This window comes from Podarcis bocagei, assembly GCF_964188305.1.
Source record: "Podarcis bocagei genome assembly, chromosome: 7".
In the NCBI taxonomy this organism is placed as follows: Eukaryota; Metazoa; Chordata; class Lepidosauria; order Squamata; family Lacertidae; genus Podarcis; species Podarcis bocagei.
In genome coordinates, this window is record NC_138132.1 from 73,123,786 (window position 1) to 73,139,010 (window position 15,225).

General features: G+C 48.4%; 1 protein-coding gene and 1 long non-coding RNA gene across 2 annotated transcripts in view; one reads left to right on the top strand and one right to left on the bottom strand.

The window, feature by feature from the left end:
• The window catches only part of LOC308591208, a 186,575-nt gene that overhangs the window by 110,019 nt on the left and 61,331 nt on the right, over nucleotides 1-15,225 (bottom strand). The window lies entirely within an intron of this gene.
• The window catches only part of CFAP74 (cilia and flagella associated protein 74), an 89,299-nt gene that overhangs the window by 51,974 nt on the left and 22,100 nt on the right, over nucleotides 1-15,225 (top strand). The window contains exons 22-23 of the mRNA XM_081202256.1: nucleotides 1,690-1,818; nucleotides 8,318-8,405. Of these exons, the coding sequence (XP_081058382.1) occupies nucleotides 1,690-1,818; nucleotides 8,318-8,405 (217 nt within the window). The remainder of the gene's footprint in view (nucleotides 1-1,689; nucleotides 1,819-8,317; nucleotides 8,406-15,225) is intronic.

Sequence of the window (15,225 nt, forward strand, 5' to 3'; positions counted from 1 at the left end):
ATATTAAAACTATTAAAAGTAAATTGTTATTTTTTAAAAAAGCAGGGCAGGTAGTCCAGAATTAGACTGGCTCTGGATATTTGTATTCTATTTAGCTGTTCTATGAATACTGGTTATCGATGGTAACAAAGTAATTAATTGATTATCTGATATATGCCCTTGGCCCAATTGTAGTTTTATAGGGATATAAGATTCCCATTTATCTCCACAGGAGTTTTACACATGGAGATTTTAAAAGAAAAAAGTTTAGGTTTTTGTTTCTTGGCAGACAAGCACCATCCCACTTGAAGGCCATGGAAGCTCAATTTTTGCTTTTTAGAAATGGTTCTGTCATCTCCCCTGACCAGCCATTGCTGACGCCCCCCCCTTTTTTTTGAATCCATGGATTTTGGTAGCTAGATGTTGAGTCTTGCTATTTTAAACTTGCTCCTCTTTATCACTATTTCACATTCTAGTTAAATTCAAGCGAATACAATTGAATGGTATTTATTTTTCTCTTTTTTCTTTTCTTTTCCTTTTTTCTATTTTTGTTGGAAAGGGATACATCCTAAACTCCTTACTAGAATTAGACCCCACTGAGATTCTTCACAGTTGGAAGGAAATGAATAAAGCTGCTATCTCAGAAATTCAGCTTACAAGTGTGACAAACGTCAAGTTATGTAAGAGACTTTCCTGGGTCTAGATAACACTCACTACCAGGAAAGGGATTATAAGTATAGTGGCAGAGTATCTTTGCTATCAGATCCATTTGCTTCATCCTCACAATGCAAATCCAAGGTTTTGAGGTGTTCCCGATAGAAAACTGTCAAGTTGCTTAGCCCCAAACCTGAGCTGCTTTTCATATTTTTTTTAAAACCAAATATCAATAATTTTTTGTTTTCTTTGTATGGTGTTCAGGATCCTGCACAGGACAAAACCTCTCCTGCTAATTGCTCCTTAAATGAGATGTTTTTGCTGTCATAAAATATAGGCTATTTAATTTCTGAGCTCATCCCCTTTCCATCATTAAAACACTCTGGAAATTGTAGCTCTATGAGGAGAAGCCGGGTCTCCTAATGACTCTCAGAACCAATAATAATAATAATAATAATAATAATAATAATAATAATAATAATACTATATTATTATTATTATTATTATTATTATTATTATTATTATTTATACCCTGCCCATCTGGCCGAGTTTCCCTGGCCACTCTGGGTGGCTCCCAATTGAGTGTTAAAAACAATACAGCATTAAATATTAAAAACTTCTCTAAACAGGGCTGCCTTCAGATGTCTTTTAAAGATAAGATAGCTGCTTATTTCCTTCACATCTGATGGAAGGGCGTTCCACAGGGCAGGCGCCACTACCGAGAAGGCCCTCTGTCTGGTTCCCTGTAACCTTACTTCTCGCAATGAGGGAACTGCCAGAATGCCCTCGGCGCTGGATCTCAGTGTCCGGACTGAACTACAGCTCCCAGAATTCTTTGGGGGAAGAAACCATGACTGTTGAAAGTAGTATCATAGTAGTGCTTTAAATGCAGCGTGTGAATGTGGCCTGAGAGAAGCCAAAATTAACATATTCAGCTATCATTGTGTATTTGTGCAATGCGAGAAGAAATGGTAGCTGATACAGTCAGATCTGTCAGTAGAGGTGGCCAGAGCATCCATTGTCATGCCAACTCAGATGTTCCTCTTCTCTTTGCAGAGCAAAAAGTGCCTTGCGGTTGAAGTTTGAAGTTTGCAAGGAACTTGCCAACCACATGGAGCTGCTTCCAAAGACGGGCTACATTCAAGCTCATTCATCCTTTAGTGTGCAGCTGAAGTTTCTGCCAAGGTAGACCTCAGCCATCCATGGCCAAGTGTCTCAATTCTGTTTAAATGCTAATCTTTATTATTTTTATATTTATTAACTTTACATACCACCCTTTGTCCATACATAGCATACTATCTATACAACATAAAATTCTGAATGGTTATAGAAATACAACTATGACAATAAGAAATACATTATGAAATGCACATTCTTATAACAGCAGCAAGATAAAAAATAAAGAAGAAAATCCACAGCAGGGTATCTAAAATACAAAGCAGTACACAAATACAATTCTTATCCTGCCCCCACCTTCCCCACAAATCACCCTGGGAGCTTTCATTTCCTCCTCTAGTCTCCCATCCTGGGAGATCTTTATTTCCCTGCTCTGCCTGGGATCCTTCCATCATCTATTTGCCTTTTTCATGTGGGTGCAGTCATTGGCCTCTAATGACATCCCACTTCTACAGCTCCCAAAGCAGCCCACAAAAAATTCAGAACAATGCAGACCATGGAAATGGGAACAGAAGGTAGCAGCAAGACAATTTCATATTGGATCACCCAGGGTATGAGAGAATAAAACCATCCTGAGATGTTATTGAAAGGAGAAGAGAGATGGCATCAAGTGGAAATCTCTTGGGATGGCGTTACCTAGCCATGACATCACTATGGGGCCTCTGAAGATATCTCTGGGCACTGGTAGGTCCATACCAGAGATGGTGGCCCTTCAGATATCCTGGTCCCAAACTGTTGTTCTAGATCAGTGGTCCTAGATCAGAGGTAGAGCATCTGTTTGCTTACAGAAGATCCTGTGTTCAAACCTCAACATCTCCAGGGAGGGCTGGGAATATTCCTAGTCTGAAACCCTGGAGAGCTACTGCTGCTCAGTGTAGACAATACAGTGGTACCTCTGTTTGCGAATTGGATCCATTCCGAAGGCCTGTTCGCAACATGAAAAGAGTGCAACCCGCAGCGGCGCATCTGCGCACGAGCGGGTTGCCATTCGCCGCTTCTGTGCATGCACGTGACGTCATTTTATGCTTCTGCACATGCGCGAGCGGAGAAACCCGGAAGTAACCCTTTCCTTTACTTCCGGGTCGCCACGGGATGTAACCTGAAAGAACATAACATGAAGAAAACGTAACATGAGGTATGACTATACTAAGCTAGATAGGCCAAGTATAAGACAGCTTCCAGTGTCTTAAGGTTGTTGTTACTATATTTCATTTCTATCTTACCTTTCCTCCAAGGAGCTCAATGTAACATATATTATACTTTCTCCACTTTTAGCCTCACAACAACCTGGTGAGGCAGGTTAGGCTGAGTGGCAGTGAGAGGACCAAGATTACACAGTGGTAGGGAAATGCTTTGATGAGTATGGGTGAATGACTGACTAATGGGAAGATGTGTAAACACCCTGTAAGCAAATCAGAATGAATGCAGGACAAATACTCAGTGATGTAGAACCACCTGACAAGAATATCAGAAAGAATGCTCACTATAAGCCCAGACATAGTGTAATCTCTGTGGAAGCCTTTGTGGAAGCATATCACGATGAATAGTCAATAAATAGGTAGTCTGTGCCCCCCATCAAGGACTCATAGGATTGTACTGTTGGTATATAATTGTGTGACCTTAACTAAGAGTTTACAACAACAACAACAACAACAACAACAACAACAACAACAACAACAACAACAACAACAACAACAACAACTTATTTATACCCCGCCCATCTGGCTGTGTTTCCCCAGTCACTCTGGGCGGCTTCCAACAAAATATTAAAATACAATAGTGCGTCAAATATTAAAAGCTTCCCTAAACAGGGCTGCCTTCAGGTGTCTTTTAAAAGTCTGGTAGTTGTTGTTCTCTTTGACATCTGGTGGGAGGGCGTTCCAAAGGGCAAGTGCCACTACCAACAAGGCCCTCTGCCTGGTTCCGTGTAACTTTGGAGTGAGGGAATTGCCAGAAGGCCCTCAGCACTGGACCTCAGTGTCCGGGCAGAACAATGGGAGTGGAGACACTCCTTCAGGTATACTGGGGAAAGGGAAGATGTGATTAATTTTCCTGTGCTCAGCTTAATCGTAAGAAAAGATTAATCACCAGTTCATCCAACAATAGCATTTAAACAGCACAGATGTGAACTTTGCAGCATGCTATTTAAATATTGTGAGTGGTTTGCCCTACGTTAAGGAATACACTTCTGACTACCATGTAGTTTAAAAGGTTTATTGGCTCTTTCCCACCATGCCTCACTTCCTCCCCCCCCCCCCCCAACATATTTAGGAGTGTCCAGAAAGGAAACTGACTTGGATTACATTCCTACTATTCAGTGATGGCTGCCAACTTGAATGGCTTTAAAAAGAGCATTAGACAAATTCATAGAGGATAAGGCTGTCAGTGTCTACTCACCCTGATGACTATGCTCTGCTGCCACTGTTGGAGGCATTAATGCCTTTGAATACCAGTTGTCTGTGAATACCACCAACTTTGACATTGTGTCCTAAAGGACCGTGGAGTAAGTTCAAGGGGAGGAGAAGCAGATGGCTACTAGCCATGATGGCTTTGTTCTCCCTCCCCTGTCAGAGGAAGTAATACCTCTAAATACAATTTGCTGGGAATTACAAGACGGGAGAGGGCTCTTCCACTCAGTTCCTGCTTGCAGACTTCCCACTGAGACATCTGGTTGACCACTGTGAGAACAGGATGTGGGATTTGATGGACCTTCGGCCTGATTCAGCAGGGCTCTACTTCTGTTCTTACAACATACAGATTTAGTGTAAGGCCTCTTTTTCAGACTATGCATGGAAAAGGTCTTTCTATCTGCAGTTTTCCAGTCCCTGGGCTAGAGACCATCAGGTCACAGGGTTGGGAAGGATTCTGCCTGAGACTTTAGAGAACCACAGAACTACCTAGACCAAGATGAAAGCAGCATCAGCATCTGTTATTTGCATTCTGGTGGAATAAATTACCAGAGCACTTTTTTTGCAGTAGAGCCTTAAGAAATGCAAACACTGCATGTCTCTGTGCAGAATTAAATTCCTATCCCATTATAGAAAGAGAGTTACCATTATTATGACAGTTTCCAGTCCCTAAACTTCAAATGTTGTGAAACACTGCTATAGTTTTGTCAAGTGGATAGAGGCGACACAGCTTGGATTTAAAATGTTAATCTGCATTTCAGGAGGGGGGGGGGACTGGGGGAAAGCTTCAAAGGAGATTTGATGAGATTAAGGAGGTTCTGACTCATGAAATAAGCCCCTGACTGGTTCACCAAGCAGAGATCGGATAAAAGGGGATGGGGTGCATGGAAGGCAGAGCAGGGAGGGTTTACTAAAGTTTGGTGTTGAAAATGTTAAGCCAAGGCCATTTTAATGGAAATGCTAGACTGGCTCTCATGGCTCATACTTTGCATGAAAAAGGTCTCAGGTTCAGATGAACTACAACACCCATAATCCCCAACCACTTCCCAACCACTGGCCATGCTTGCTAGACCTGATAGGCATTGTGATTCAGCAACATTAAGAGGGTCAAAGTTCCCCTACACCTGCTGTATGAGATGGTTTTCCATGTCCCTGTGTCCATCACACCACACCACCTAAGAGTCATCCATTTGAAGATACTTTTTATCACTGCCCTGCCTCGCTGAATTTCTGATTGGGTGTTAATGTGTGCAGTTGTAAACACCTGCTTCCCTTTGCATTTATGTGTCTATAAGTATCAATGTGCAATTTGTATATGGTCTTTGTATCCATCCATTTTCTGAGCAGATGCCAAACCTGTGGTTGCAACTGACCACCTGTTGGCTCTGCCATCACTCCATGTCAACTAAACGTGTGATCTAGAAACATGCCTGGCACTCCCCACATGGCTGCCCATTGCAATAGGGCTTGGAGAAACTTATCTGCCATCAATAATTTTCTCATAAAGGAAAGCCTGAGAAGCTTCTGAGGGGTTCTAAAAGAGGGGCTTTTGTTCACGGGGGTTGTCTGGGAGGACAAATTCTAGCAGAAGCCTGAGTTTCATGAATGGATCCTTGCTCTCTTCTGAAAACAAAACATACAATGGCTTTTGTGACAATTACAGATAGGTAGCCGTGTTGGTCTGCCATAGTCAAAATAAAAAAATTACTTCCAGTAGCACCTTAAAGACCAACTAAGTTAGTTCTTGGTATGAGCTTTCGTGTGCATGCACACGAAAGCTCATACCAAGAACTAACTTAGTTGGTCTTTAAGGTGCTACTGGAAGTAATTTTTTTATTTTGTGACAATGCTTGACTACAAAAGAGGACAACTTGATATAATTGTTGCAGGTTTCTAATCTAAAAGATGCCCTTTTGATATGCAAAATTTGTCTTTTTTCTCAAGGATATTGCATAATTCGCTAGCTGAAGGTGTTCGTTTAATGGCTGGCTTGAAAATAGGTTGTCATAAACTATTATATTCTAAGCGTTGTCTCCAACTAAGTGTTGCTCAGAGCAAGTTAGTCATGGCTATGAATTTCAGTGGGTCTGCTCTGAGTAGGAGAAAATCATAAACCTGTTGCCAATCATTTCTTCAAAAAGGATTTCAAATGTATTCGCATCACTCAGTATGGCAATTTTGTACTGTATACTGATTGTTTACTCAGTTTCTCTCCCTCTCTTTTATAAATATTGTTTTATCATCTTACAGAATATTGTTTTCCCTGATTTGATTTTGATAGTCTAACAATATTACAGTTGCTCCAGACAAAGATTTTGTCAACATATACTGGGCAACTCATTAAATAATTTTTCCCTTTGGAATCTATTTTGAGGTTACCTCCTCCTTTTTAAATTTGAAAACCATACATCTACAACATTTTCACAGCATTGCCTCCACTTTTTATGATATTATTAAAGGAGGGAAACCAAATCTATATGACCTTGTACTGTCTCACTAGCGACCCATTTTTTCAAAGCAAAGACTCCAAGACAGAACACTGTCTCCCTGGAGACAAAATGGGAAAAATCACTCTGTGTTATAGGACCCAGAGATTATAAATAGGATGGGGGTTCTAAAAATGATACATTGTTTGTACTAATTTGGCTCAAAATTGCAAACAAGGCTTGCGCTAGGCAAGAAGCTCTGGCAAGCGAAACACTACACATCCCCTCTCCGTGGTGGGTAATCAGACAGACAGAGATGGTCTTTAAGACTCTCCTTGCAGCCTGCTCTTATTTCAGTATCTGTGTGGTATTGCCTTCCTATTGATACTGACTCAGAAGAGCTGGTAATTAATTAACGTCAATGTCAAAAGGAACAGATTGCCCAAGATGGGTGTCTCATCTGTGCTCCTGACTACAGCTGGGGCCGAGGAAGCTTGCATACTGATTACCGAGCAAGTTTCTAAAGCCCTATTTATAGTCGTCAATATTTTGCTAGGAAAAGAGCAATATATCGGTTAATACTTTCTTAAAACGCTGGTAAATACAACATGGCCCCATAATCAGCTCCCTTTAGTAATGCAAGCCGAAAACACTTATGAGAGCATTAATGGGAATTACACGCAAAGAAACAGTTCCCACATGGAATTGGTACTTAAAAATACACTGTCGCACGAAACAAGCCTGGATTTTACACTATCTACATTGCAGGAATCAGTTGTTATTCAGTGATTCGATGCAGTATTGGGTGGGGGAAGTTGTTTAAGGTTTTGAAAGAGCTAGGCAATTATTAACGTCATTTGCATGATCTAAACACTTAATGTGAAACTTTTCTATGAGCATTTGTATCTGGGTGAAATACGTTTCAAGCCTCTACTGTACGGCTAGGGAACCTTTGACCATCCAGATGTAGTTGGACTCCAATTCCAATCAGCCCCAGCCAGCACACCTAATGGTTGGGAATGATGAGAGTTGTAGTCTAGCATCTGGAGGACCAAAGTTTCCCCTGGAAGCATATTTCCAGATAGCATTACTTGCAGAGGTTCAGCAGACATTCTTCAAGCACAATGTACCTCATTTTGTTTGAGCTGAAAAAGCCCCAAACAGCTTCTCAAGGACTGTCCCCATCTTCTTGTAAGATTTGGCTACATGCTAACAGGACAAAAGCCATGTTAGAAGGCTTTAATAATGATTTCCACCAGAACAAGAGCACTACATTGTACAAGAAATCAGCAGGTGGAAGCTGCCGTAAGGAAGCCCTTATCGCTCATGTTTTCATTCATCACTGAATACTTAGGTTATAATTGGATACCTTGAATAGTTTTCAATCTGGATTTCCCCCCAAATGCCTAAAAACCATTAGACAATATTAGACATCTCTCTTTAGGGCTCCATACTCAGATACTTCAAGAAGAAAATCTATGTTGTGGAAATGAAGGACATCTTCAATCCCTCAAAGCAAATATTCCTCTGCTTTTCCTTCCTCTTGTTCACACCATCAAAGTCTGTCCAAGGTTTCTCATTGGCTCTCTCAGCAACGAAGAGTTTAACCCATCCTTAGTGTCGGATTCCTTCTGCTTGGCTCTTTAAAGAGTATGTGATACTTTGCTGTTTCAGGCGCTCTCTTCGTGAAGATGCAAGGAAGTACTTTGATGTAAGAACAGGAGTTCTGGAAGTCCCAATGACGGTCATGGTTTCAGATCAGGTTGGTGCAAGATTCAGCTGCTTGTTGTTAGACAACAAGGGAAGATTGTGTCCTGCTCAGGCAGGATGAGAGCCTGCTGGGTGTGGTCCAGGTCTGAGGGAAATGGTTTGAGTAGCATAATATCCATCAGTGGTAGGAAACAGAGAACCAAGTACAGCTGAGGTGGGGAGCCTCAGGTCCGGAAACCAAATGTGCCCACCCTATGATGGGGGCTTCTCTATCTGACCCTCAAGACTTTAGGCTAAACTCACTGTCCCCAGAGCATCCCTCTTTGCTGACCTAGCTCTGTACCCTTCTTCAAGGGCATGGCTGGAAGGTGTCCTTGAGATATAATAATGTTTCTTCCTTGACTGGATATTGCATGGAAAAATGTGTATGCAGGAACTTCTGAGTTTGGCATGACTCGAATGTAGCCTACTGTAGGAAGGTGAGAAGCACATCAGTTTGCCCTACCTCCAGCCCCACCCATTTTGGCACTGACCCCCGCCCACCCCTTGAAGGTTACCCATAAATGAATGTAGCTCCTCAGCTAAAAAATGTTCCTCACCCGTGAAGTACAGGGATTGGGTCAGAATGGTTTTCTTCAGAACCTAGGAGAGCTCCCCAGGCCAGCAGGAGTTGTCTTGAAGGGATAAAAAGTCTAGGACTGTAACCTAAAGCATAGTGTCAGAGCTGCTTGAAGATCCTAGCTCACAGAGGATCACGCTAGCCAGCGATCATTAAGTAAAAGTCTTTATTGAATTACAGTTTCCATTCTCACGCTGCTGCGCGCAAACTCTACGTCTAGTAGCTAGATCGGCGAAGCTCCGTCTGAGTCTCCGCCCCGTGTGCACCAACTTAATATCCTAGCCTTGCTCCACCTCTTCCGCCTGACTGTCCTCCTCTGGGTCCCTCTACCCCCCGGGGCTTCTTCCTTCCGGGATTCTTCTGACGCTGACCCGGACCCTCCTGCCTCCTTGCGCCGGGCTTTAGGACCTGGTTCCCTTTCGGGGCTGCTTACTGCGCCGCCTTCCTCTGCATTTGAACTTGGCGCGCGCGCCCAACCTTCCACTTTCCTCTTAACCGTTTCTTCGCTCCCCGATGGAGGTGTGGCCACTCCTGACTCATGCCCTCCCTCCTGTGGTGAGCTGCCAGCGCTTCCCCCCTGGCTCCCTTCCTCTTCCCTGCTTCCTGGCGGTGACGCTGGTCCCGATTTCCAGCTGCTCCCCCCTGAGTCCCCTCTGGCTCTATCTTCCTGGGGTGCCCCCCTTGCCCTGGCCACTGGCGCTCCCCTCTGTGAATCCTCCGATTCACTAGAAAGACTAGGAGATCTCGGGTCGTCGTCATCACTCATCTTTTCTTCTGCCTCCTCCCCTTCGCTCTCTGTTTCCTCCCTTGCCCGTGCCTCTGCTCCTAAACCCCTGACATCCATCCCCCCCTCGAAGCCCCCCATTCCCCCCTCCCCTCCTTCCGGTGCTGGAGCTGGGGGCTGCTGTTGCAAAGGGACGAACGTCGGATATCGGTCGCTTCCCGTGGCTGGCCTCCATCTGAACTCTCCCGGGTCTTCCTCCCTGCTCTCGTCGACGACGGTCACCTCCGCTTCCATCTCTGTGCCGCCGTGCTCGAAACCAGGGTCGTCCCCGAAAATGTCCATGTCCGTCTCTCCCTCACTTCCTCCTGGCGGCGTTGCTCGTCCTGAGCATTCCAGCCACTTTCTGCGGAACTGCTCCTCTGGCCTATCGTCCCACCAATACGAGGGTTCTGAGGCGGATCCCGAGGGTGACCCCTCCGGGGAACGGACGTCTCGTGTCGGTTCCTCGTCCGAGTCGAACCCCCGGAACGTGCTGGCCGAAAGCGTGGGCGTGAAAAGCCAGTCGTCGAAAAAGTCTGCTGGCATAGGTCTATGTGGGAAGAGGGCATGAAACTCGTCTTTGAGCAGAGGTTCGTCTAAGGCGTAGCCCGGCACCCAGCTGTTCGCACTGGCCGGGGTGCCCTCCTTGGCGAGAAAGTATTCTACCCCCTCTTCCCCCCATCTGGAGTCCAAAATCTCCGTGACTTCGTTGATGCGCTCCTTCTGTGCCACTCCCGCGTGCCCTGTTCTGTCTCTGGCCGGACTCGGCGCCGTTCCGGGTTCCTGGAACCTGTGCGGTGCCTTGTAGGGAGTGAGCACCGATCTGTGGAATACCGGATGCATTCTGGAACCCTCCGGAAGTGCCAGTCTGAAAGCTACCGGGTTGACCTGCTCTTCGACTTGGTAGGGCCCCAGTTGTTTATGCCCTAGTTTCTTCTTGGCCAACGACCTGGCCGGCACTGCGTGGGCTGCTAACCAAACCCAGTCTCCCACGTGGAGCTCTTCTCCAACCCTTCTGTGCTTGTCTGCTTGTACCTTGTATGCGTGCTTGGCCAGCTCCAGGTGGCGCCTCAGCTGATCGTGGACTTCCTGCAGCTCCGACGCGAACGCATCTGCTGTCTGCGGCTCCCCCTCCCCCATTCTTTCCAGTCCCGGGAAGGTTCTGGGGTGCCTCCCGTTGTTGGCGAAGAACGGCGTGACCCCCGTGGACACGTGCTTCGTGTTGTTGTAGGCGAACTCGGCAAGCGGCAGGTAATCCACCCACGTCGCAGGCTGTTGATTTGCATAACATCTCAGGTACTGCTGCATGATGGCATTGACCCGCTCCGCTTGCCCGTTGGTCTGCGGGTGTCTCGCCGACGCCAGGTTGATCTTGACGTTCAGGAAGCCCATCAGCTTCTGCCAGAAATTCGAGATGAACTGCCGCCCCCGGTCGGACAGAATAGACCGTGGCAGACCGTGAACCTTGAACACGTGGTCTATGAACAGTTTGGCGGTTTGCTCCGCCGTGGCCACCTTAGCACACGGAATGAAATGCGCCATCTTGGAAAACAGGTCCACCACCACCAGCACTGCCGTCTTGCCCCTTGAGCTGGGCAGATCCGTGACAAAGTCCAGGGCCACCCTTTCCCAAGGTTCGACCGGAGTTTGCAGCGGTTCCAACAGTCCGGCCGGCGGTTTGTGCACTGGTTTGGCCCTCTGGCAGGTGTCACACCTCGCCACGTAGTCTGCGACCTCCCCTCTCATTCCAGGCCACCAGAAATCCCTGGCTACTAATTCCACCGTCTTCTCCTTGCCAAAGTGCCCGGCCGTGGGCGCGTCGTGCAGCTGCTGCAGCACCTTGGCTCGAAGTTCGTCTCCCGGCACGTAGATGGCCCCTTTACGGATGAGCAATCCATCTCTTAGCTGGAAACCGTCGGCCGCTGCCTTGCCCCTTTGCACCTCTGCCATCTTTGCTTGTGCGAAGGAGTCCCCCTGCAACGCTCGTCGCACCGCCTCTAGGTCCACGGTCGCCGCGGCGCACGCCCACACTGTCGGTGCGAAGATGTGCATGGCTGCCGCTGGCGTTGCGTCCTCCAGATACTGTGGCTTACGGGAGAGAGCGTCTGCCATGATGTTGGTGTCCCCCGGGACATACTCTATTCGGAAGTCGAAGTTCGCAAAGAACTCAGCCCAACGTATCTGCCTCTGGTTCAGGAACTGTGCCGTGCGCCAGTGCTCTAGATTCTTGTGGTCCGTGCAAACCTGCACCGTGTGCTTGGCGCCGATCAGAAAGTGCCTCCACGCCTTGAACGCTGCGTGAATGGCCAGCAACTCCCTGTCCCAGATGGTGTAGTTCTGCTCGGACTTGCTGAGCTTCCTGGAGTAAAACGCTCCCGGTCGCCACACCCCCTGCGGGTCTTTCTGCAGCAGGACCGCCCCCACGGCTCTGTCCGAAGCGTCTGTCTCCACCCTCATCGGCTTGCTGGGGTTGACATGAAGCAGCTGCTCTTCCGACGCGAAGAGACGCTTGAGTGCCTGAAAGGACTGCTCCGCCTGCTCTGTCCAAATGAACTTCTTTTTCTTGGAGCTAAGCGTGTCAGTGATGGCCGCCGTCTGCATCGCGAAGCCCTTGATAAACTTGCGATAGAAGTTCGCAAAGCCGACAAACCGTTGGACCTCCTTCCGGTTGCGCGGGCTCTTCCAATCCAACACCGCTCGAACCTTGGCGCTGTCCATGGCGAGCCCCTTGTCAGACAGCTTGTAGCCCAGAAAATCCACCTCCGGCACGTCAAATTGGCACTTCTCCAGCTTGGCGTAGAGCCTATGTTGCTTTAGCCTGCTCAGCACTTCCTTGACGTGTTTGTCATGCTCCTGCTGCGACTCCGAAAAGATCAGGATGTCATCTAAGAAACAGACGCACGTCTTGTAGAGAAGTCCCGCCAACACGTGATGCATAAATGCTTGAAAAACGTGGGAGCCATTTTGCAATCCAAAAGGCATAACTCTATATTCGTAGGTCCCCAGTGGCGTGAACATGGCTGTCTTCCACTCATCACCCTCCCGCATGCGAATGAGGTTGTACGCCCCCCGCAGGTCCAACTTGGTGAACACTCTGCCCTTCCGTACCTTTGCGAGGAGGTCGTCAATTCGGGGCATGGGGAAGTCCGATGGCCTAGTCACACTGTTCAAAATCCTGTAATCCACTACGAGTCTCTTTTGGGGCGTGTCCCGCTTCTTAACAAAGAATACGGGACTGCCCCCCACTGCCTTGGACTCCCGGATGAAGCCGCGCTGCAAATTATGATCAATGAACTCCTTGAGTTCTTGCAGTTCGTCCTCTGACATGGAATACAGTCTCCCTTTAGGCAGCGCCGCCCCCGGCAGCAGGTCAATTTTGCAGTCATATGGTCTGTGAGGGGGTAGCCTGTCTGCCTCCTTCTCGCAGAAAACTTCCAAAAATTCAGCGTACTTGTGGGGAATCGCTTGCAGCGTGCCTAGCAGCAGCTGTGACTCCTCTTCCTCTCCTTCCTGCCTGGGCACGATGCAGTGTTCAGCACAAAAGGAAGAGCCGAAGGTCAGCTGCCTCTGGTACCAAGCCATCGTTGGGCTGTGCTTGTCCAGCCAACTCATGCCCAATACAACGGGCGTGTCAGATAGTTGAGTGACGTTGAAGCTGATGATTTCTCTGTGATTCCCAAGTCGCATCACCATTGGTGGCGTCTGCTTCACCACTTGCCCCCCGAGCAGCTCCCTGCCATCCACCGTGACAACCTGCAGGGGCAGTGTGGCCGGCAGCAACTGCACAGCGTGCCTGTCGACAAAGTCCTGCCCTATAAAGTCCGCATTGCTGCCTGAGTCAATGGTGATTGGCACGTCTATGGTGATTCCATTGGGCAGCTGGAGAGATGCTGTGAGCCTCACTACTGGTTTGGGCGGGAGGGGGTTCACGGGCTGTAAAATCTCTGGGGACTGCGTCACTAACACGTCTGGCTGGGCCCCAGTGCCTCTTCCTCCAGCCAGACTGCGTCGTTTCCCTGCTGTGGTCCTCCTTGCTGCGTTGCTGCAGTCACCATTGCTGAGGCTGCAGTGAGCTTGTGGGGCCTCTGGGGACACTCTTTTGCCCTATGCCCTGGTTCCTCACAGACGTAACACTTCCTGTTCCCTCTAGGAGGCTTCGCTTTCACTGCTGCCGGTGCTAGGGCTCTGGTTGCTGACTGAGCCCTTGCACCTCCAACCTCCATAGGTTCGGCTCCTCCTCCTGGCGGAGGCGTGGATTGCGCCCGCGCTGCTTCTCTGGGAAGGAAGGAGGGGCCCCCGGCTGGTTCGCGCCCTCCACGCCCTTCGTCCTTGCTCCACGGACGTCCTTCCAGCCTCACCCCCACTGCCAGTGCCCTCTGAACGACCTCCTGGGTGGTTCGGGGTCTCTCCCCCCTCGCGATCTCATCTTTAATCGAGTTGTGCAGCCCCTCCCAAAAGAGGTCTCTTACAGGAGCCGAATCTCTGTCCCATTCCAGGGCACTGACCAAGGCGAAAAAGCGGGCATGATACTGCCTGACGCTGGCCCTCCCTTGTCTCAGCCCATGCACCTCCTTCCGTGCAAGATCCACGTCAATACTTGATAAAAAGCACCCATCCATCGCTTTAATAAAGGCATCCGCATTCTGGAGCGCCGGATCATTATCTCTCCATAAATTGCGTAGCCATGCTTTCGCATCCCCATGCAGATGGGACATGATGAACCCCACTCTCTCTTGTTCATCTCTAAAGTCTTTATGCAGCAGTTGCAGTGCGCACAGTACGTCGGCTCTAAAGTTGGGATACTGTTGCAGGTTCCCATCGAAGTGAGAGACTAGCCCGCCTGTCCGTCTCGCCAACCCAATTCCCTCCTGCCGGGGTGTCTGCTTTGTCAGCACGTCTAACCTGACCTGGAGATCCCTGCAGGCGGCAGCTGCCTCCTCCTCTCTCTTCCTGGATGCGAGAACCTCGGCGTTCAGTTGTGCCACTGCTTTTCTGAGGTCCTCTATCTGCTGCTCAGCCGTCATGTCGTCTGCCGTTCGTGAGCTCGCTAGTAGGCACCTGTTTCTCTCCCCTCCTCGAGGCTGTAGATGCCCACAATGGAGAGACGGAGCTTACTGTCAGAGCTGCTTGAAGATCCTAGCTCACAGAGGATCACGCTAGCCAGCGATCATTAAGTAAAAGTCTTTATTGAATTACAGTTTCCATTCTCACGCTGCTGCGCGCAAACTCTACGTCTAGTAGCTAGATCGGCGAAGCTCCGTCTGAGTCTCCGCCCCGTGTGCACCAACTTAATATCCTAGCCTTGCTCCACCTCTTCCGCCTGACTGTCCTCCTCTGGGTCCCTCTACCCCCCGGGGCTTCTTCCTTCCGGGATTCTTCTGACGCTGACCCGGACCCTCCTGCCTCCTTGCGCCGGGCTTTAGGACCTGGTTCCCTTTCGGGGCTGCTTACTGCGCCGCCTTCCTCTGCATTTGAACTTGGCGCGCGCGC